At 45.0% G+C, this 23,578-nt stretch overlaps 1 protein-coding gene across 1 annotated transcript in view; it reads left to right on the top strand.

Moving 5' to 3' along the window:
- Window positions 1-23,578, top strand: part of LOC115096894 (ubiquitin-conjugating enzyme E2 U-like) — a 205,374-nt gene that overhangs the window by 126,002 nt on the left and 55,794 nt on the right. Inside the window, exon 8 of the mRNA XM_029612142.1 lies at window positions 2,138-2,214. Coding sequence (XP_029468002.1) covers window positions 2,138-2,214 — 77 coding nt within the window. The remainder of the gene's footprint in view (window positions 1-2,137; window positions 2,215-23,578) is intronic.

The following is a 23,578-nucleotide window of genomic DNA, read 5'->3' as shown; positions in this document are numbered from 1 at the left end:
CCTGTACCCTGATAAGATCATACAGGGCGTCCGCACCATAGGCTACCACGGCTTCTAACCTGTCCGCTTGTTGAGCCTCAGTCTCTGGAAGAGCTTGCGAGGTGAGAAGTTGTTGTACCCATCTTGAGTCCTGCACGCTGGGCTAGAGAACTGCAGATAGCCGCTCTCATGCCTAGAGCCGAGACCTCGAACACCCGCTTCAGGAACACCTCTAGCTTCCTATCTTGAAGATCCTTCAAAGCTGTGCCCCCGGTGACGGGAATGGTCGTGTGCTTCGTCACCGCTGAAACCGCCGAATCCACTGCGGGCACTCTAAGCAGCTCCAAGAAATCCGCCGGCAGAGGATATAATTTGTCCATGGCTCTTCCAACCCTAAGATTGGCCTCTGGAGTGTCCCATTCTCTGGCAATTAGTTGTAAAATACTGTGATGGGTGGGAAAAGCCTTTGCCAGCGGCCGAAGGCCCGCAAGAAGTGGATCCCCCTTCTTGACATTCGGATCTGGAGCCACCGGCTCCGGCAGAGGGTCAATATTCATCTCCTGAAGGATGTGTGGAATGAGATCCTCTAACTCCCCCGCCTGAAAAATCCGCAGAACTCTGGGATCATCCCCTTCGACCTGAGCTGTCAGGGAGGGGTCGTCTGTGAGCTGATCTAATAGAGGGTCACCTCCAACATCTCCTCCCGTTGGCTGTGGAGCTGGTGGAGTCACAGGGGAGGTCTTCGAAGTTCCTGGAACCCCCGCAGTGAGAGAACCGGTCAATTGTGTGAAGAGATCTCCTAAGGGGGGAGCCGGGCACGGTCTCTTGATCAGGGGAGTATCCCCCCCTCCTGACAGGGAGTCCTTGCAATGCATGAAAGCCCTGTTCATCAGGACTATGAACTCGGGGGAGAAAAAATGATCTGAGTTCCCAGAAAACTGACTCTCCGGTAGCGCTTTGACTGGAAAAGACAGAGAGGAAGAAAGTTGAGTCTCTGCATGCTCAGCTGAAATCCCAACGCTTGAAGGAGGAAACAAAATGGCCGCCGTTCCCGCGCTCTGCGAGAACGGAGCCTGCCTCTTTCTGCCCCCGCGGTCCTGAAGCCGCTCTGAGTCCCCCGGAGCAGGGCTGTCCTCCCCCTCAGACGACATGAGAAGCACAAAAGATCTTTCGCAGAGAAGAAAATCCCCTCTGACAACGACGTTGTCGCCACACTACTGCCGCTGACTCGGTGAGGAGAGAGCGGGGGGGGGGGGGGGAGGGGGGTGCAGTTCGCGCGAAACCAGTGAAAGAAATGGCGAAAGCGCTGGCACGGCCCTGAAACCCACCCACCGGCCCAGAGAAAACCGCCGGGGAATGACCCTTCCCGGCGGCAAGCGACCCCGGGGAATATAACGTCGCGGGGCCGCGGACCGGGAGACTCCTCACACCGAAAAAGGCGGGGTGGGTTTGCACCAACACAGGCAAGAGGGGAGTGAAAACGGCACTACCGATATGCACCCTCAGCCGTGAATGCTCTGTCTCGAAGACTCCCACGACGCTTTAAAAAACAGAAAGAGACACTTACCTTCAGCCCTATAAAAAATAACAATAAACAAATAGGGGAAGGAGGGAAATAAGTGAAGAAGAAAGAAAAATAGGTAAAACAGCCTGTCAGCAAGTCCCTGTTCACTGAGGAAGGGGTTTCTGTCTTGGCTGTCAAGGAATACAAGAGCTGAATCTCTAAAATTTAATAAACTTGATCCCTCTTGAAGAAATAGTAGAAAATTGAAAAGCCTAAGGCCAAGTGCTGGGGACCTCAGTGTCCCCTGCTCACGCCTGCTGGAGTCAGAACTATACTGAGAATTGAGTCAGGGGAGGCGTGGTTATATGGAACCTCCCCTGAGAGTTTTTTGTTCTGACTCCACCTGCTGGACTGGGAACATAACCCACCGTCTGGAATGATCCTGCTACGTACAGGGAGCATGATAATTCTCTAACAAACTGTCACTCTTGAGACTACTGAATTTATCTCTGTAGATCTTAATGAAATCACTTAAAGGAACAAAAAGAAAATTAACAGCACCAATGAGGATTTTTATGTTTTAATGGTTAATGATCTGTACTTAATATTTAAGTGTTACCTGATGTTAAAAGATATTTGTTCTTCTAAATTCAGAAAAATTCAGACCATCTCATTTGAAGATTATCATTCAGCCTGGTCTGGAATTGCTACATCAAAAGCTACACATCCATGTAAGGTGATTTAACATTTATTCTCTGAAGTGTTCAGTATGTTTTACATTTCTGCAGTGTTTATCAAAATTGTTGGAAATATTAGATATTTAAATATTTGATGCTCCTTGACAGTAATTTCAAGGTCCAGCTTCTAACTGAACCTACTGGGGCTGGGGGATTCTGCAGAATCAGCATTCATACTCCATAGAGAAGAGTGTATCTGAACCATTGCTCAATGGTGACACCTACTGGCTAGCCATGGGTATACCATATGGTGTGTGGCCCTTGGCCAAGAGCAGTCACTGCAGTGGCTGGGCTAGGTGGGGGATTTGGGAATTGGTTTATAAAATAAAGAGAACCCCCCTTGATACTCACAAATGAAAGCAAGTACCAAGTTGGTTTTGCTGTAGCTAAATAGAGACTATTTCCAATTGAGCTGGAAACTTAAAGAATAGAAGGAAGCAGGAGGGTGGCAAAAAAAGACATTTGTTAGCATCGCAGTTTGTATCGCATCATAAAATTAAATTTGTTCATACATGGGGTGACATTTATGATCACATAGTGATGGACTATTTAGATAACTTTGTGGCTGTGTGATGCAACTTGTGAAACGTTTCCAAACATGATTGTTCAGAGGCATGGAGAAGTGTACTTTTACCTTCTGCCAACAAGCCAGCGTGGATTGAAATCTTTTTTTAAATAAAGAAAGCCTTTTAGAACTTTCACCCCTGTAATAGCTTTGGCATCCTCATAATCCTGCTATCTTTGTCTGGAATTTGTAAAATGTTTTGGATCTTTTCCAGAAAACTTGCTTCTAAGTTCAGTGTTGGGAACTCATATGTGGTACTAGAAGCTGGTGCTAAATGATAAATTACCTTTTCGGCCACTGTGCAAATGTGCAAATAGAAGTTGAAAGAGGCTGAAATTAAAATCTGAATGATGCAAAGAGGTACTCCAAAAACATAAACAAAATGTAAAAGATCTTTTACACATTGCATTATTTTGGAGTGCCCAGTTTTACTATTAAGCCTGTATCTGACTACTTTGATACTTTACTGAGAGCTCCCAGAATTTTATTTATTTATTTATTTCTCGCATCTTCTATACTGCACAAACAGCAATCTGACCAAGTCTGTTTACAGCAAATTCTTTTCCTAATAGAAACTTACAGTTGTTCCTATTTTCTTTTTATTTCCTGGAAGTAAAGGTATATTGAATTTTTTTCCCATGTACACCTGCTAGTCTTGTAGGCACACATGGTTTTTGTTCTCAGGCAGCTCACTGAGTGTGATACACATATCTTTGTTTTTGATAGAAAAAAGATATCAAATGGTGTTAATCAAAACCATTCAAAATGTAAATGGATAAAACAGGCAAACTGAAATTAATCCTTTTGTATATGGCATTTGATATGGGAGTTGCTCTTGTTTCATAGTATTTCCAATTTATAGTTCTGCCTAAAGCAAAACTAAGTCTAACCATAAGAATGCAAATAAATTATATTGCTGCATGATAGGTGTGGTAGAATAAAGGGTTATAGAAAAGATGTTCATTGCATTCACTATCTAGACAGCTAATATTGCTTACCCTGCAGTGATTCAGGACTTTATATTTTGTTTGTCTTATTCTAGAGGGGGACAATTTTGAAACACTGTGTGGGGCCTGCAATCAAATTTTCAAAGGGAAATTCCCAGTAGTTCTTACTGGTTGTCCTATGTCAAAGACATGGCAGCCACAGAAAATGTATAGAGAAGGGTGACAAAAATGATAAAGAGGATGGAACAGTTTCTTTATGGAAAAAGTCTAAACAGATTTGGACCCGTTAGCTTGGAAAACAGATGACTGAGAGGAGATGTGTTTGAGATTAATAAAATCCTAGGTAGGGTGATATGGCTGCATAGGGAATGGTTATTTATCCCCCTATTTACCTTTTCAATCACCACTAGGACTAGGGGACACTCCATGAAACTAGTAACCAGCAGATTTTAAACAAATTGTAGGAAGTATTTATTCACTCAGCGTACAATCAAGCTATGGAATCTGTTGCCAGAGGATATAGTCAAGGCAACTAACATAGTGGGTTTCAAAAGATGATTGGATAAGTTCCTGAAGGAAAAGTCCATAAAGCGTTATTAGCCAAGCAGACTTGAGAAAGCCAGTGCCTATCCCTGAGAGTGAGGTACAAGAAATAGATCAACTATTGGGGATTTTCCAGGAACTTGTGTTGAATCTGTGGACCCTTGGGCTGAGGCAGGATTGAACTACCCACAGGGAGGATCTCTGCAGGTTCCCACTGTCGGCAGGCGGACCCAGACAAAACAAAGACCCATCAGGATCTTCACCTATACCAACCCTCATTCCACTCGGGTTGAGCCTTTGGGTGCCAGGAATGGCAGGACTTAGGTGGGGTCTCTACTGATGGCAGAAGGGTAGGTCTGTGGTCAGCTGGGATCATAGGCAAGCGGCCATCATTCTTACATGAAGTACGGGCAATTGTCAAAGACAGGCGGCAGTGAGTCATATCCAAGGTCCGGGTCGAGTTCGAACCAGGTATCTATCTGAGGGAGGAGAAAAGGGATGGATAGACAGGGCGATAACAAGCGAGCAACATGGATGGATTGGAACGAAGGCAGAAGACAAATTGAAGACAGCAGGATAGGGACTGAAAATAGGGCTGGAACGAAGACTGGACGCTGGGAAGCAACACGCACTACTGAAAGTAGTTGGACATTTTGCTGAGACAAGTTGTGTTTGGAGCGCTGCCCTTTTGTAGGGCCTGGGTGCTGAGGTCATCAATAGGGGCCTTTAAGTAGTGACGAGGCACATGCGGCGCTCAGAGGCTGGCGGCATCTGGCTGCGTGTGTTGGCGATGTCCAGAGGGAGGCATGTTTAGCCCGACTGGCAGCGTCTCGCCGCATGGAAGGCTGCTGGTGTTGGGCCTCGTCGGAAGCCAGTGGGGTCCAGCCAAGAAGTAAAGTGCAGTGGTCCATGGGAGCAGCCCTTGGACTGCCAAACATAACACACATAACCTGGACTGGCCACTGGCTTGATGGACCTTAGTCTGACCCATCATGGCACGTCTTGTGTTCTTACCTTCTTACCTATGAACCAGGAGTTAAATTTCCAGCGTTAGAAAAAATTGAATTAAGCCTGTACACCTCCCTACACTAGGGAGTAGTAGCAGTGCTTTTATTAACATGGGATTTATACGGAGGAGCACTATTTTGTGTGCACATTTTTATGCACTAAAATCCTTATTAAATTGTGAGTAAAGTTACATGCACAAACATGAATAACAATGTGTAATCAACTTAGTACAGCTTATTACATCGGCTCTATGGATTTTTGTCATTTGCTTTCACTGCAACTATGATGGAGAATTGCCCTAATAGAATGTAGAGCACCCAAGATCCACTTCAAATGTAATTGACCAAGAGGCTAATATTCAAAAAATGTTGAGCCCCTAAATCTGATTTTGTTCCTGCTCTGAAAGAAAGTACAAAGTCTGGCATGGTCAGATCCTCATATTTCTGGGGCTAGTGTTGTTAATCTGTGGGTGCTGAGCCCCAGTGTGGTAATGGACCAGTGGTGTCCTGGAGTCAGATTTTGTGTACACAGCTTTTATACTCCTAACTCATGTTTTATGTTCCCCCTCATAGCTCAGAGTCATGCAGCCATCAATCCATTTGTCATCTTGGTTCCCCACATAGTACGTCTTAATAATCACATTGATGTACTTGAAGATGAATTTTCAAAAGATTTCATGTGGAAAAATTAGCATATAAATACCATGTACCCACATATATGCTATTTTATTTCTGTTGATAAGCAGTACTTAGCCATTATCTGTGAGTGACATCATCTGGCGGCACAGAATGGAGCTGTTTGTCCAAACTAGGAGAGCTTTGAGTTCTACTAAGCATGTGCAGGCATTCCAGTGTGGGTGTTGCCTCAGAATTTCCTCAGGCTGCTTTTGTCTGCTCTTCTGCTTGAATTGGAACCTTTCTTTTGGGAAGTCCTAACTCTCCTGTTTCATTAGTATCTTTCAAGATACTCCCTCTGAACCATGCTTTGCTGAGCGACTGTCGGCTTTCTTCCTTGTTCTAGTTTAAAAGCTTCTCTATGTCCTTTTTAAAGATTAGCACCAACAGCCTGCTTCCACCCTGGTTAAGGTGGAGCCTGTCCTTTCCCCAAAAGGTTGCCCAGTTCCATACAAAACTGCATTCCTCTTCCCTGCACCATCATCTCATCCAAACATTGAAACTTCGGAGCTCTGCCTGCTTCTGGGTACCTGCTCTTGGAACAGGGAGCATTTCAGAGTTTGCTACCTTGGAGAATCTGGATTTCAGCTTTCTACTAAAAGTTTCAATTTGGCTTCCAGAACCTCCCTCCACATCTTCCTATTTCGCTGGTGCCCACATGTAGTATGACAGCCAGCTTCACCCCAGCACTGTTTAAAATCCTATCTAGGTGATGGAAGAAGTCTGCTACCTTTGCACCAGGCGATCTGCATGCTCACCAGCCACCCAGCTATTTACATTCCTAATAATCGAATCACCCACTATGATGGCTGACCTAACCCTTCCCTCCTGGGCAGTAACCCTGGGAGACTCATCAACTGGAGAGCAGGTCCGTGATATAGGATCACTTACTGCTATACCAGGGTGATACTCTCCAACCAGGTGTCCTTCCTCTTCCAAGGTTGCCAGACTGCAGTTGGTACTTGGCTACTGTATCCCTGAAGGTCTTCTCTACATTCCTCAATATTGCCTCTACTCCTCCAGAGATCACACTCATTCTCTAAGAGCCAGGAGCTCTTTGAACCAGGTGCACACACAAAACTTCTCACCAACAGGTAAAAAATCATACATGTGACACTTAATACAAAAGACTGAAAGACCCCCCTCTTGCTGCTGGACTGCTGCCTTTATCTTAATTTGGTTGAGTTCTTAGTTAAGTTTGGGTTGCTAAGGGAGTAAGAATGTGTAAATTAGATTCCTTTAAATTTATTGGGTATTTTCAATATTAATCTGGTAGTGATCTGCAAGGGAATAATTAAAATCTTGATAGTGGCTGGCACAATCCTGATTTTTAGATAAAAGCCTGATGTGAAATGTATCTTGCCTATGAATCAAAGGATGAGCTAGGAGTAGGTGGGAGTTGGAGTGGGAGGAAGCGAAGGATAGATGGACACTAGAATGAACTACCTTTTGGCTTGCTTTTTATTAAAGGCGCGCACACACACACACACTATACAATATACCCCATTATTTCACCTCTCTCCCTAAATTTTTAAGTCTTAAAATTTCCCAAAACAATATTTACCAATCCTCTTCAACTACTAGCAAGATGATCTTCTCTCAATGCTCCCACAGGATTGAGAACCACTATCAATACAAGATTCTTCATTTGGACTCTCTTCGGCCCCCAGAATCTTCACAAAATATCTTGCGGTGGCAGCAGCACACCTACATCACCAATGAATATGAATATTTCCTTATTTGAATGACTGGTTGATAGTAGCAGTGACAGGAAATGCTCTCCTGTCAAATATTCAGTTAACCGTAGGGAGGATCAACTTGGTGGGGATGTGGCACTTTATGTCCGGGAGGGTATAGAGTCCAACAGGATAAAGATCATACAAGAGACTAAATGCTCAGTAGAATCTATATGGGTAGAAATCCCATGTATGTTGGGTAAGAATATAGTGATAGGAGTATACTACCGTCCACCTGGACAAAATGGTCAGACAGATGATGAAATACTAAAAGAAATTAGGGAATCTAACCAATTTGGCAGTGCAATAATAATGGGAGATTGCTAGAGACATAAAATTCCTGGATGTAATAAATGACTGTTTCATGGAGCAATTGGTTCAGGAACCAACAAAAGAGGGAGCTATTTAAGAAATATACAGGAGTCTACTGGAGAGCTTGCCCGTGAAAATTCCATCATATCACATAGACTGGAAGCAGTTGAAAATTATTTGAGTCATCTCAACATAAGAATTCTGAATTTTCCTAAGATTATGGGCGAATTACCTTTGATTACTTTAAAAAGATACTTTAAAGAGGTTTTAAAACTCCCAGAAGAAAAAATGCCTCCTCTTAAGAAGATAAGCTTTCTGGCTCAGAGAGCAGCGAATATGCAAAAGGTAGGAGATATAAAACCAGATTTCCTAAATCTGACCCAATATCTTGAAAATTCAGATCTGGAAATAGTAGACAGAGCTGTGTTATTTGTATCTTGTTGTTCGGAACAAGATTTTTCTCTTATAATGAAGGCATATTTTAAAAATATGAATGCTCTGTTTCATGGACAGATTATACGACTGTATCCGGACTTGGCAAGACCCACATAGTTAAGACGAAAATAGTTTTTATTATTAAAACCTGATGTAGTTGCAATTGGGGTGAAATTTCAGCTTCGCTATCCATGTCGTTGTATTGTAAAGTTGTCTAGTAATACTTTTATTTTCTTTATCCCGGAACACCTGAAACAGCTCCTGGTTAGTAGAAGGCAGAACACTGCCATAGGTTAATATCTGGGGGGAAATGTTAAAATGTATCGGTGTCGCCATTATTTGATTTGTAAAAATATATTGGTAATCTTCTCTAAATGAAAGAAAGTACTTTCCCTTCACTTTTTCTTTTTGAGGTTAAAAAGCAATGTTGAGGTATGATTGAATTGTACTCTCTGTTCAATATGTCTTGATTTGTTACTTTAAAATATAATTTCTTGTTGCTATTCTAACCATATTTAATACAGTGTATTCTTTTTTTTAATTATTGTAAAGACTTTTATAAAAAAAAAAAAATTAAAAAAAAAGAGGTTGCTATTTTAGATTTACTTGTTAGTGGAACGCAGGATTTGGTAAGAGAGGTAACTGTGGTGGGGCCACTTGGCAATAGTGATCATAACATGATCATATTTAAACTAATAACTGGAAGGGGGACAATAAGTAAATCTACAGCTCTAACACTAAATTTTCAAAATGGAAACTTTGATAAAATGAGGAAAATAGTTAGAAAAAAAACTGAGGTGCAGCTGCAAAGGTTAAAAGTGTTCAACAGGAATGGACACTGTTTAAAAATACAATCCTAGACACACAGCCCAGATATATTCCACGCATTAAGAAAGGTGGAAGGAAGGCAAAACGATTACCAGCATGGTTAAAAGGTGAGGTGAAAGAGGCTATTTTAGCCAAAAAAAATCCTTCAAAAATTAGAAGAAGGATCCATCTGAAGAAAATAGGATAAAGCATAAGCAATGTCAAGTAAAGTGTAAAACATTGATAAGACCGGCAAAGAGAGAATTAGAAATGAAGTTGGCCGTAAAGGCAAAAATTCATAATAAAAACTTTAAAAAATATATCCGAAGCAAGAATCCTGTGAGGGAGTCGGTTGGACCGTTAGATGACCAAGGGGTTAAAGGGACTCTTAAGGAAGATAAGGCCATTGCAAAAAGACTAAATGAATTCTTTGCTTCCGTGTTTACTAACGAGGATGTTGAGGAGATACCAGTTCCGGAGATGGTTTTGAAGGGTGATGAGTCAGATGAATTGAACCAAATCATTGTGAACCTGGAAGATGTCGTAGGCCAGATTGACAAACTAAAGAGTAGCAAATCACCTGGACCAGATCGTATCCATCCTAGGGTACTGAAGGAACTCAAAAATGAAATTTCTGATTTATTTGTTTAAATTTTAACCTATCATTAAAATCATCCATTGTACCTGAAGACTGGAGGGTGGCCAATGTAACCCCAATATTTAAAAAGGGCTCCAGGGGCGATCCAGGAAACTATAGACCAGTGAGCCTGACATCAGTGCCAGGAAAAATAGTGGAAACTATTCTAAATATCAAAATCACAGAGCATATAGAAAGACATGGTTTAATGGAACACAGTCAACATGGATTTACCCAAGGGAAGTCTTGCCTAACAAATCTGCTTCATTTTTTTGAAGGGCTTAATAAACATGTGGATAAAGGTGAACCGGTAGATGTACTGTATTTGGATTTCCAGAAGGCATTTGGCTAAGTCCCTCATGAGAGGCTTCTAAGAAAACTAAAAAGTCATGGGACAGGAGGCGATGTCTTTTCGTGGATTACAAACTGGTTAAAAGACAGGAAACAGAGAGTAGGATTAAATGGTCAATTTTCCCAGTGGAAAAGAGTAAACAGTGGAGTGCCTCAGGGATCTGTACTTGGACTGGTGCTTTTCAATATATATATATATAAATGATCTGGAAAGGAATACGACGAGTGAGGTTATCAAATTTGCGGATGATACAAAATTATTCAGAGTAATGTATACATTGTGATACATGGATACAGAAAACAAGAAGGTAGGCGATCTAAAAAAAGGCGTTAGGAAAACACAAGAGGATTAGATGCCCAAGTAAGATTGAAAAAGACTTGGGCATCTAATCCTCTTGTGTTTATATTGTGATACACTACAGGAAGACCTTGTGAGAATGGAAGATTGGGCATCCAAATGGCAGATGAAATTTAATGTGGACAAGTGCAAGGTGTTGCATATAGGGAAAAATAACCCTTGCTGTAGTTACACAGGTTCCATTTTAGGAGCTACCACCCAGGAAAAAGATCTAGGCATCATAGTGGCTAATACTTTGAAATCGTTGCTCAGAGTGCTGCAGCAGTCAAGAAAGCAAACAGAATGTTAGGAATTATTAGGAAGGGAATGGTTAAGACAGGAAACAGAGAGCAGAAATAAATGGACAATTTCCTCAGTGGAAGGGAGTGGGCAATGGAGTGCCTCAGGGATCTGTATTGGGACACTTACTTTTCAATATATTTATAAATGATCTGAAAAGAAATACGATGAGTGAGGTAATCAAATTTGTAGATACAAAATTGTTCAGAGTAGTTAAATCACAAGCAGATTGTGATAAATTGCAGGAAGACCTTGTGAGGGTGGAAAATTGGGCATCAAAATAGCAGATGAAATTTAATGTGGACAAGTGCAAGGTGATGCATATAGGGAAAAATAACCTATGCTATAGTTACACAATGTTAGGTTCTATATTAGGTGCTACAACCCAAGAAAGAGATCTAGGCGTCATAGTGGATAACACATTGAAATTGTCGGTTCAGGGTGCTGCGGCAGTCAAAAAAGCAAATAGAATGTTGGGAATAATTAGGAAGGGAATGGTGAATAAAATGGAAAATGTCTTAATGCCTCTATCGCTCCACGGTGAGACCCCACCTTGAATACTGTGTACAATTCTGGTCGCCGCATCTCAAAAAAGATATAATTGCGATGGAGAAGGTACAGAGAAGGGCTACCAAAATGATAAAGGGAATGGAACAGCTCCCCTATGAGGAAAGACTAAAGAGTTTAGGACTTTTCAGCTTGGAGAAGAGACGGCTGAGGGGGATATGATAGAGGTGTTTAAAATCATGAGAGGTCTAGAACGGGTAGATGTGAATCTGTTATTTACTCTTTTGGGTAATAGAAAGACTAGGGGGCACTCCATGAAGTTACCATGTGGCACATTTAAAACTAATCGGAGAAAGTTCTTTTTCACTCTACGCACAATTAAACTCTGGAATTTGTTGCCAGAGGACGTGGTTAGTTCAGTTAGTATAGCTGTGTTTAAAAAAGGTTTGGATAAGTTCTTAGAGGAGAAGTCCATTACCTGCTATTAATTAAGTTGACTTAGAAAATAGCCACTGCTATTACTAGCAACGGTAACATGAAATAGACTTAGTTTTTGGGTACTTGCCAGGTTCTTATGGCCTGGATTGGCCATTGTTGGAAACAGGATGCTGGGCTTTATAGACCCTTGGTCTGACCCAGTATGGCATGTTCTTATGTTCCTTTTTAAATTTGGTTCTCATTAAAATGTGGGAAACCTTGTATTCCAGAATAATTCAGCAAGGAAGATAGAGCTCAAATTCAGATTAACAAACTCTCCAGGAGTTGGCATGGTCCAACTACCACATAACTCAGTAGTAGAATCTGCATGAAGAAAGCCAAGAAGACTCATCTTCATTCTAACTGACCCCTCCCCCCCCCCCCCCCCAAAGGAAAAGATCATAGAATTTTGGAAAGAAAATGTACCAAGGCACCATGCTTACAGCCAAGATTACTCAACATCAGTTTTACATGGTGCAATATATCTATGAATGCATGCAAAACCTAAAACCTTACATCTGTTCTGAAATGGGAATAAATAACCCCTAAGCCACTACATGACTTAGAGGAGGCACTTCAATACCTTCTAAGATCCATTTACGAATCTTTTCATACCACTGCAGCATCTATAGGAGTCAGACGCATGGCCTGGTTAAGTGTAAGAAAAATACTGTTGCATTTGACATTCTTCCGGCTAACCCTGTAAACTGCTGCCTTCACAGTTTGGGCCTGAGCCAGCCGCACTGCTACCCTACTCAGTTAAATACACCAACAGCATGCCACCTCCTGGTGAAGTGAAAATGCCACAGTCCTCCATGCAGCAGAATGCTGCTATCAGTAACATACTGCATCTCTTTCCGGCCTTTAAAGGAACCATGGTGGGAAAGTTCCCACAGCCCCTGGTGATGACATCATGTCTGCTACCCTATATAAGGGCAGCTCTCCAGAAGCAACTTACCTCTACAACAGGTCCAACTACTCTCAGCAGTGCGTGTTGCTTCTTCACCTGACTCCTGCCTTGACCCAGAGTGTTCCAGTCTTCTTCTCAGCCTGATTCCTATCCTTGTTCCTATGTGTTCCAGTTCTTGCCTCAGCCCGATTCCTGCCTTTGACCCAGTGTGTTCCAGTCTCCACCTGCTCCAGCCTTCTTGCCCAACTCACTTCAGTCCTCTCCAGCTTTTCTTGCCTGATCTCAACCTATTCCATCCCTCCTCCTTTCCCTGACACCTTGATTGACTTTTCACCTGGTCTCTGAATATGCCTTATTGCCTCCTGCCCATTACCTTTCGCCTGGATTCTGGATATGCCTGATCGCTGCCTGCCCTTGACTCTCACCTGCACCTTCGACTATTCTGTTCACTGTCAGCCTACGACCCAAGCCTGGCCTTGGAACACCTCTACAGTCATCAGCAGAGACCCTCACCTAAGTCCTGCCAGCCCTGGCACCCAAAGCAGAACGTGGGCTGGTATAGGTGAAATTCCTGACTGGTCTCTGCTTCGCCTGGGTCCATCTGCTGATGGTGAGAACCTGCAAGAATCCACCCTGCAGGTAGAGCCAATTATGCCTCATCCCAAAGGTCCATGAACACAACAATGTGAGAGGATGTGCATGAAAACCCGCTGACATTCCAAACTTAGGGGATAACCTCTTTGGGGAAAAGCTTCAAGAAATTGTGTCCCAAATAAAAGAACAGAATATGGTGGTTCAATCAATCATTGTCCACATCTGCAGAACATCAAAACATAGGAAGATGTTCCTACATTCCATATAAGTGGACCATATTGCCTCAGAAGATCTTAACAGGCCTTACCAACCATATCAATTGCCATCCTTCCAAAGCACTTGGCAACAAACTCAATCCTCACAAACCAGAGGTCAACCATTAGAATGACAACAACAGAAACCCCAACAGCAACTGCCAGCAAAACCAACTCAGAAGTTTTGATCTAACAGAAACCTCAAACACACATAAACATAGGGGGCAGAATCCAAAATTATTTGACTTTGGAGTCAAATAACCACGGATTAGTGGGTCCTAAAAATAGTATAGAAGGGCTACCACTCAACTTCTTAAAACAACCGGTGATCCAATAGACTGTTGTAGCACCCACTGACCCATCCCATCTCCCCCTCTTGAAATAAGAGGAACAGAATTTTTTACAGCAAAATGCCTGTCAAGAAATAGCATCTTCTCTGCACAACTAGGGATTTTTCTCTCAATACTTCCTAGTCCTCAAAAAGATGGGAGATCTTCAGCCCATTTTAGATCTGAGTAGCCTCAATTAACACCTTTCTCGGGAGAAATTCAAAATAACCTCTCTCAGCACAATCCTCTCATTCATTCAACAGATTGTTAGGATGTGCTCGCTGGATCTCAAAGATGCCTATGCTCATATCCCAATACACCCTTCTTGCTGGCATTACCTCTGTTTCAGGGTGGAAGAGAACCACTATCAATACAAGGGTCTACCATTTGGACTCTCTTCAGCCCCCAGAGTCTTCACGAAATGCCTTATGGTGGCAGTAGCACACCTACATCGCCAAGAAATATGAATATTTCCTTACTTGGATTATTGGTTGATAGTAGGACTGGCAAGAAATGCTCTCCTTTCAAATACTGAGTTAACCATCAATTGTCTACAATCCCTAGGTTTTCTCATCAATTATGAGAAATTCTACAACCCATTCAATGTCTTCAGTTCATAGGAATGCAGATAGACTCGGCACTGTCAAGGGCATTTCTCCCCCTCAACAGAGTAACAGTCTTTTGGAAATTAGCAAAAGCACTGCTAATGAAAACTTTGATAACCATTCCCCACATATTAGTATTTTCCTGACACTTTGATGCAGTGATTCATGTGGTTCCTCTAATGTGCCTGTATATGTGTCACCTACTATGGAAACTCAAGAGCCAATGGAACCAATTGCTCTGACTTCACTCCAAGATTATCATTGCTGCAGAAATGAAATAAGAGATATGGTGGTGGCTGCAACCTCCGATATTAAAGTGTGGTGCACCTCTGCATCTAACTCCATACTAATTAGTATTAACAACGGATTCCTCCAACTTGAGCTGGGGACCCCACACAGGTCAATAGAAAGCACAGGGCATCTAGTCGACCAAGGGAGGATGCTTACAAATCAACTTATTGGAATTGAGAGCAATGAGCAATACTCTAACCCAGGGGTGGGCAAACATTTTTTTTAAAAAGGGCCACATTACTAGCGCTAATCAAAGCCGAGGCCTGGGTTCCCTATGAGTGATGAGGAGGGACCCCTTTAGACCTCTGCAAGTGGGAAGGGGGGCTGAGATGTTACAGTGGCAAGTATACATAATAGTGAGAGGACCAAAGCAACAACCTGTTGATCTGGAGGTGGACTTTGGCCTGGTGCAGGATTGGTATGGCCCTCTAGTTGGACCCAGAGAGCACCTGCCACCAGGAGGCGGAGCACACAAGGAGACAGAGGCTAACTGGAGCTTCACCAATAACAGTCCAGGGTTTCCGCGGGTTGAGCCTTTGGGTACCCGGACCGCCTGGACTTAGGTGGGCCTCTGGTGGTCTCCCGGAGAGATAGCAGAGGGCTGTGCCCACCACGAATAAGGGTGCGCAGCTGATGCAGAATGGATGGACTAGGCCTGAACTGGAAGCGCCAGAGACCTCAAGGAGGTAGCAGTTCAGGGAGGTTCTCCGGGTGAGACAGGCAGCGCCTGTGGGTCTAGTCAAGGGGAAGCCGCAGTCAGTTTCCAAGCAGGTTGGTCTGCTAGTCACAGTAGACCAGAAGGAGAGTGTCAGAGTGAAGCGCAAAGGTCAGAGCCAGAGTATCAGTCCAGGAATAGTCTGCCAAAGCAAGGGTCAATACCAGAGTCAGTTCCAGGCGGCAGACAGGAGAATGGTCAGGCAGTGGTCGGTTCCAGGCAGCAGACAGAAGAATGGTCAGGCAGGCAGAGGTCAGTCCGAAGAGGTACTACCTCAGAAGGACACAGGAAATGAGGAGACACTGGAACGCAGGAACACACGAGGCAAACTAGAACACCAATGGTGTCAACCCAATTGCCAAGGCGAGGTTCTGGGGATTTGGCCTCGCCTTTTATACTAAGATTAAGTGAGGTCATCAGCAGGTGCCGCGGACTGCTTCCTGCACTGGGCCCTTTAAAGGGCCGCGGCTAATGCCGAGCCCTGACGTGAGACTGAAGGCACTGTTGGGCCTGGAGACACCCTGGGGGCGCCATGGACAAGAGGCACTGGCAGTGGCTGAGAGTGAGGCGGAACCGGAGCTGGTAGACGGAAGCGCTAGGTGAGCAGGCCCAGCTGCGGAGCCAACGCGGTTGGGACGCGCAACAGTACCCCCCCCCCCCCCCCCCCTTCTAGGCCTCCCCCTTACCGGTTTGGACTTCTCAGGATGGGCACGATGGAAGTCTTGTAGGAGAGTTTTGTCGTAGATGTGGTGAGAGGGCTCCCAGGAGTTTTCTTCTTGGCCGAAGCCCTCCCACGACAGGAGGTACTCCCAGTGGCCTCGACGGCGTCGCACATATAGGACCTCCTTAACCTGCAGGGGGTTTTCAGGTTCTGCTATATGCTATGTAGGTGGAGGAGGCCTTTGGGAAGGCCAAGACAGAACCAAGGGCTTAAGTAGCAACACGTGGAACGTGTTGTGAATTCCCATGGAAGCTGGGAGTTGTAGCTGATAGGTGACTGCTCCTATGCGTCAAAGGATGTGAAATGGGCCGATGAATCTGGGGGCTAACTGTTGAGATGGCAGTCATAGTCGGATGTGCTTTGTACTGAGCCAGACTTCCTGGCCAGGCCGGAACAGCAGTGTGGCTTTACAATGGATGTCTGTGAAGTGTTTGGCCCGGTCAGCTGCTTGGCAGAGTCTTTCCTTTACCTGGTTCCAGAGCCTGTGTATGGTTTGTGCTGTATGTAGACTGAGCTGCAGGTGAGGGTACACGGAGTGAAACCGGTAGGGGTAGGTGTGGTTGGCGGCGAAAGATTACCGCAAAGGGTGAGATATCGGTGGCAGAGGCGACATGGGTGTTATGGGATAGCTCTGCCCATGGCAGAAGGTTGGTCCAGTTATCTTGCTGGTTGTTGACATATATGATCGCAGGAAAGTTTTCAAGGAGTGATTAGTCCTTTCGGCTTGGCCATTTGCTTGCAGATGGTAGGCTGATGTTAAGTTTAATGTAATATTGAACGTTTTACAAAGAGACCTCCAATATTTAGAAGCAAATTGAGGTCCACGATCGGAGACTATTTCTTGTGGTAGTCCATGTAAACGAAATACAATGGTCAAGAAGAGTCTAGCTAGCTCTGGAGCTGAAGGGAGATCAGGTAATGGGACAAAGTGGGCCATTTTTTGAGACGCGGTCAATGATGACCCAGATTACAGTATTTCCTTTTGACGGAGGCAGATCCACAATAAAATCAGTGGAAATGCTTGATCAGGGCTCGGTGGGTGCAAGAAGCGGTTGGAGAACCCCTCATGGGCGGCTGGTCGGTGGTTTTTGCTGTGCGCAAACTGCACAGGAGTCCACGTATTCGCGGGAGTCCTTTATCATACTAGGCCACCAATAGTGCCTTTGAAGCATTATGAGAGTCCAGGCTCGACCGGGATGACTGGCCAGCTTAGAGTCATGAGCCCAACAGAGCATGTACTTACAGAGACGGCGGGGGACCACCGTCTTCCTGGCTGGTACCGTGGTGGTGACTGCAACTGATATGCAAGCGGGATCGATGATGTCCTTAGGAGTCTCGGGTGTGTCTTCTGGCTCGACGGAGTGAGAAAGTGCATCCGCGTGGAGGTTTTTAGCTGTAGAGCAATAGCAGAGCTCGAAGTTGAAGCGTTCAAAGAACAGGGCCCAGCGGGCTTGTCTTGGGTTAAGTAACTGGGCCTCTTTTAGGTGTGTTAGATTCTTGTGGTCAGTAAAAAAAAATGTGAATTTGTGTTGTGCTCCTTCCAGCAAGGGACGCCATTCCTGGAGGGCAAGTTTTACTGCTAGGAGTTCACGGTCCCCTATAGTATAATTTTGTTCAGTGGAGGAGAATTTATGTGAGTAGAAGGAACATGGTACTAGAGTTCCCTTAGTGGAGTATTGACTTAAGACCGCTCCTGCTCCGATGGCGGATGCGTCAACTTAGACGATGAAGGGGCGGTTAGGATCCGGATGTCATAGACACAGTCCGGTATAGAAGGCTCCTTTCAAGGCGTGAAATGCTGACTGAGCCTTGAGACTCCACACTCGAAGGTCACATCCCTTCCTAGTCATGGCGGTGAGTTGAGCGGCCAGCGTGGAGTAATTAGCGATGAAGTTACGATAGTAATTTGTGAATCCAAGGAATCTTTGTAGGGTGCGGAGGCCCACTGGTTGAGGCCAATTTTGAATACCCTGGAGTTTGTCAGGTCCATGGTGAAGCCACGGTTGGAAATGATGTAGCCTAAGTATGGAAGATTGGGTTGTTCAAAAATTCATTTCTCTAATATTACATAGAGATGATGGTCTCTGAGACGTTGGAGGACTATTTGAACATGGGAACAATGAGACTTCAGGTCTTTGGAGAATATTAGTATATCGTCCAGATATACTATGACAAATGTGTATAAAAGGTCCCAGAAGCTCTCATTCATTAGCCGTTGAAAGACTGCAGGGGCATTGCAAAGTCCAAAGGGCATTACTATGTACTCGTAATGGCCGTCTCTTGTGTTGAAGGCGGTTTTCCAGATGTCTTCCGGTTGAGTCCGTACAAGATTATATGCCCCTCAGAGATCCAATTTTGTAAAGATTTGTGCACCCTGCAGGCGGTCGAATAGTTCACTAATAAGTGGCAGTGGATAATGATCCTTACGAATTACTGCATTCAAACCTCTGTAATCTATGCAGGGTCTTAAGCTGCCATCTTTCTTCTTTACGAAGAAGAACCTGGCTCCTGCCGGGGAATTAGAGGGTCTTATGAATCCTTTATCCAAATTTTCCTTGATGTAGGCTGACATTGCTTGGGTTTCAGAAGTGACAAGGGGTAAGTTCTGCCCTTGGGAGGTTCCTTGGGAGGTTCCAGGTAGCAGTTCTATGGGGCAGTTAAATTTTCGGAGTGGAGGCAGGATGTTAGCGTTTTATTTGGAGAACACATCCTTGAATTCAGAGTACGAGGCAGGTAATCCAGGAAGGGTTGTGGAGTTGAGGACGGTCACAGATGGAGACACTTGCCGTAAACAATGGTTTTGACATTGAGGGCCCCACTGAGATAGTTGCAGGGATTGCCAGTCGAAGTGGGGTGCGTGTAACTGGAGCCAGGGAAGTCCAAGTACTACGGGGTGCGTGGATCGTTTCAAGACCAGGAGGGAGATGTCCTCCTCATGGAGGATCCCAACCATGAGGCGAATGGTCATGGTGTACGGTGGGTGATACGACTGGGGAGTTGCTCTCCCTGTATCAAGGCAGTACGGTTGGACCGGTATCTGGAGAAGCTTGACGATAACTTCCATGATAAGATTTCCACTCGCCCCAGTGCCCACGAGGGCGGTGGTGGTGAATGATCGTGACTTCCTAAGGAGGGAGATGGGGAGCAATAGTTGAGGGCCAGAAACAGTAGCACCCAAGCTCGGGACCCCTGCCGGGCTCAGGCTTTGGAGTTTCCGGGACACACTGGGCAAGTCTGAAGAAGATGTCCGGAGTCGCCGCAATATAGGCAAAGGCCCGCCATTCTGCATCGGAGGCGTTCCTCTGGAGTCAGGCGGCTGTGATTGATTTGCATGGGCTCCTCAGGAAGCTGAGGAGCCGCTGGTAAGGCCTTCAACTGAGGACTCGCCAAACGGGTTGGTTGTAGGGCAGGAGGTCATAGGACCCTTACCTCCTGATGTCATTGTCGAAGACGGTAGTCAAATCTACCGACCAGGAGGATCAGGTCTTCCAGAGATACAGGGATATCGCGGGCGGCCAGTTCATCCTTAAGGGCAGGAAACAGTCCTTCGAGGTAGAGTGCCCGCAGGTAGTCTTCTTGCCAACCTAACTTAGTGGCTAGAGTTCTAAACTCCACTGTATATTCATCAAGCAATTGTGAGCTTTGATGGAGGTGGAGTAGGTGGTGGCCAGCGACCGCCTGTCAGCCTGGGTCCTCGAAGGTATGTTGGAAGACTGAGATGAATTGAGGGAGCTGGCGAAGGATGGCGTCAGAACGCTCCCAGAGTGGGGAAGCCCATGCCAGGGCCTTCCCCTCAAGGCGTGAAAGGATAAATGTGATTTTTGTTGCCTCGTCAGGAAACAATGAGGGTTGCAGTGAGAACTCCATATAACATTGATTTATGAAGCCTCGACCAAGACGCAGATCCCCATTAAAACAGGGTGGAGCTGGGAGGGTCAGTGGTGCCCATGAGGGCAAGGTGGGAACAAGGGCCCCTGGGTTGGCCATGACTGATTCCTCCAATTGAGAGCGTATTTTCCCCACAGAAGAAGCCAATGCTTCCATCATCCGTTGTTGCTCTCGGACACGAGTGACCAGACCAGGGCTGGCCTGCAGGGTCAGAGATTCCGCCGAGTCCATGGCCTTGGCAACCTGTTGCGCTGGAGGTGGACCTTTGGCCTGGTACAGGATTGGTACAACCCTCTGGTCGGACCCAGAGAGCGCCTGCCACCAGGAGACGGAGCACACAAGGAGACAGAGGCTAACTGGAGCTTCACCAATAACAGTCCGGGGTTTCTGCAGGTTGAGCCCTTGGGTACCCGGACTGCCTAGACTTAGGTGGGCCTCTGGTGGTCTCCCGGAGAGATAGCGGAGGGGGTGTGCCCACCACGAGCAAGGGTGCGCGGCTGATGCAGAATGGATGGACTAGGCCCGAACTGGAAGCTCCGGAGACCTCAAGGAGGTAGCAGTTCAGGGAGGTTCTCCGGGTGAGACAGGCAGCGCCTGCGGGTCTAGTCAAGTGGAAGCCTCTGTCAGATTCCAGCAGGTTGGTCTGGTAGTCACATGCGGCCGGAATGCGCAACACAACCATACAAATAAAATGAATAATTAAACAGAATTAACAGAATAAAATCAAATAGTTAAAAACTTATAAAAATGTTCCGTAAAATACACAATAAATAATACCCAATAATTATAATTGGTAAGGATTTTAAAAAATTCCCCACTTTCCATACTTGAACTTTTGATTTCCAGATGCCCCGAGATTGTTATGAATTAGCAGGAAGAGAGAAATGCAGTTTGTTGCACACACATTGGCTCTCCAGCCACACACAGACACCCCCCCCCCCCCCCCAGGCAGGCACCCATTCATTCTCTCACACTCACACAGACCCCAGGCAAGCTCCCATTAATTGACACACACACACCCAGGCAAGTACCCATTCATTCTCATATATACACCCAAGCCCGCAGGCAGCACTCATTCATTAATACACACACACACACATGCCCCCGGCACGCACCCATTCATTCTCTCACACACACACAGAAACTTTCAGATAGGCACCCATTCATTCTCTTTCTCTCATACATACGCACACACACACACATATACATATATATATATACACACACACGGCAGACTCTGAGCTTCTCTTACTCCTCCTCCACTGCTGTGTACTGATCCATTGTCCCTCCAGAATCCCTCTCTGCTGCTCCTCCTCTCTGCGGGTCCCATGGTATTAAAAATTTGAGAATGTAGTAATTTCTGCATTCTGATCTCTTGAACCCTGAGAAAGTGCTGCCTTCATGAACTTGTAATACCGCGAGGCCTGCAGAGGTGATAGATGGGCTGTTAAAACAGGCCCCTTCTCATCTTCAACCACAAGTCCATGGCAGTCTATTGGGGCTCTTCTCTTCTTCACCACCAGTGAGATGGGGTCCACCAGCAGCTTCTAGGGCCTCATCTATCTCTTCACCCCCAGTGGAATGATGTCGACGGTGGCCACACGGGGCTCTCTATTTCAGCTGTGAGCACACAGCTGATTCCACCTGGGCAATGCTCATCCTCTTCCTGCCCCACTGCTTGCCTTTTAATTGGTGGACACTGGGGCCATACTGCTTTCCCTACACTGCGGACGTTACCTTCAGCCACTGACATCCAAGCCAAATTCATAAACAAAGACCTGCCATATCAGGCCATTGTTGACATTGTTGCAAGGTGCCGACAGGTCGGAGATAATCGGGAAAACTGAGGAGGAGGAGGGCCAGAAAAAATCTGTCTTCGGGCTGGGTTTGGCCCATGGGCTATAGTGTGCCCACCTCTGATCTAACTGCTTTGCAGCCCAGTCTGCAGGGAAAGAACATTATGATTCACATGGACAATCAAGCAGTCATGTTCTATAACAAGGATGTACACAATCTTGGATCTTCTGTCAAGAAGCCCTTTTAATATGGTAGAGGGCAGAACATAACGGGGCAACATTGCAGGCAGCATGTTTGCCAGGTATAGAGAACATGGAGGTGGACAGATCCAGCAGGATATTCTGCCCACATGAATGGTCCCTATCACAGACCATGGCCTGTTCAGTGGAGATCTCTTCACTACAGAACAAAGCAGAAAGTTAAATCGACTATGTCCCATCTGTCCAAGGTCACTGAGAGGCTCTGAATGCCTTCTTAAGTTGATGAGGAGTAGACCTCATGTACACTTTTTTCCTCTGATCCCTCTGATGTCAAAGACCATTCAGAAATTTATCCTGGATCGTGCCTAGATGATCTTAATCACTCCGGCTGAAACAACCATGGTATGCCTATCTGATACAGTTCTCCAACAGATATTTATCTTGGAGACAACCCAGCCCTCTTATCCCAAAGAGGAAAGCTCCCTATTATATCCAGCACTATCAACACTGAATCTAATGGCTTGGATGTTGGACGCTCTATCCTAGCTCTATGGTCTCTGTCAGATCCCAAACAGGATATTTTGCTTTCCACAAGAAAACCAACCACAAGATGCAATTATTCCTTTAAGTGGAAACACTATTCAAATTGGTGCTTCTTGCATAATTTGAACCTCTATGTTTGGTGTCTTATCTTCATTGATCCCAATCGGGATTAGCGATCACATTAGTATGAGTACACCTTAGTGCCATCACAGCTTATCATTCTCCAGAAAATAGAGCTCCAATTTGGTCTCCAGGTTCATAAAGGGACTTCTACATTTACACCCGCCAGTGAAAAAATGCCAGTTCCCTGGGAAATCAACAGAGCTCTCATTTCACTTATGAAAGCTCCCTTTGAACCTATGGAAACTGCAACTCTAAAATATCTAATTTGGAAGATCCTCTGCCTGGTAGCAGTCACCCCCACTAGAAGGATTAGTGAACTGCAAGCCTTAGTCCATTATTCACTTTAACATGCAGTTTTTCATGATAAGTAGTTCTCAAAAAACATCCAAAGTTCTTACCAAAAATAGTGTCTGCTTTTCATATAAACCAATAGTGCTTCCAACGTTCTACCTGAAATCTCATGCACACAATGGTGAAAAGATGCTGTACGTGTTGGACTGCAAAAGAGCTCTAGCATACTACAAACAGAATGCAAAGTCATGGAAACCATCTCAACTATTTGTGTCCTATGACCCAACAGATTGGGCATAGCTGTAGCAAAACAAACATTGTCAAATTGGATAACTTCATGCATAGACTATTGTTACACAGCAACTGGACTTGAGCTCACTATTCAGGTTAGAGCTCACAAGTGCAAGCAATAGCATCATCCATAGCACATCTGAAAGAAGTGCCCATAGAAGACATTTGTA

The sequence above is a fragment of the Rhinatrema bivittatum genome, chromosome 1 (assembly GCF_901001135.1).
Source record: "Rhinatrema bivittatum chromosome 1, aRhiBiv1.1, whole genome shotgun sequence".
NCBI classification, from domain to species: domain Eukaryota; kingdom Metazoa; phylum Chordata; class Amphibia; order Gymnophiona; family Rhinatrematidae; genus Rhinatrema; species Rhinatrema bivittatum.
This window is presented reverse-complemented; position numbering and strand designations above follow the sequence as displayed.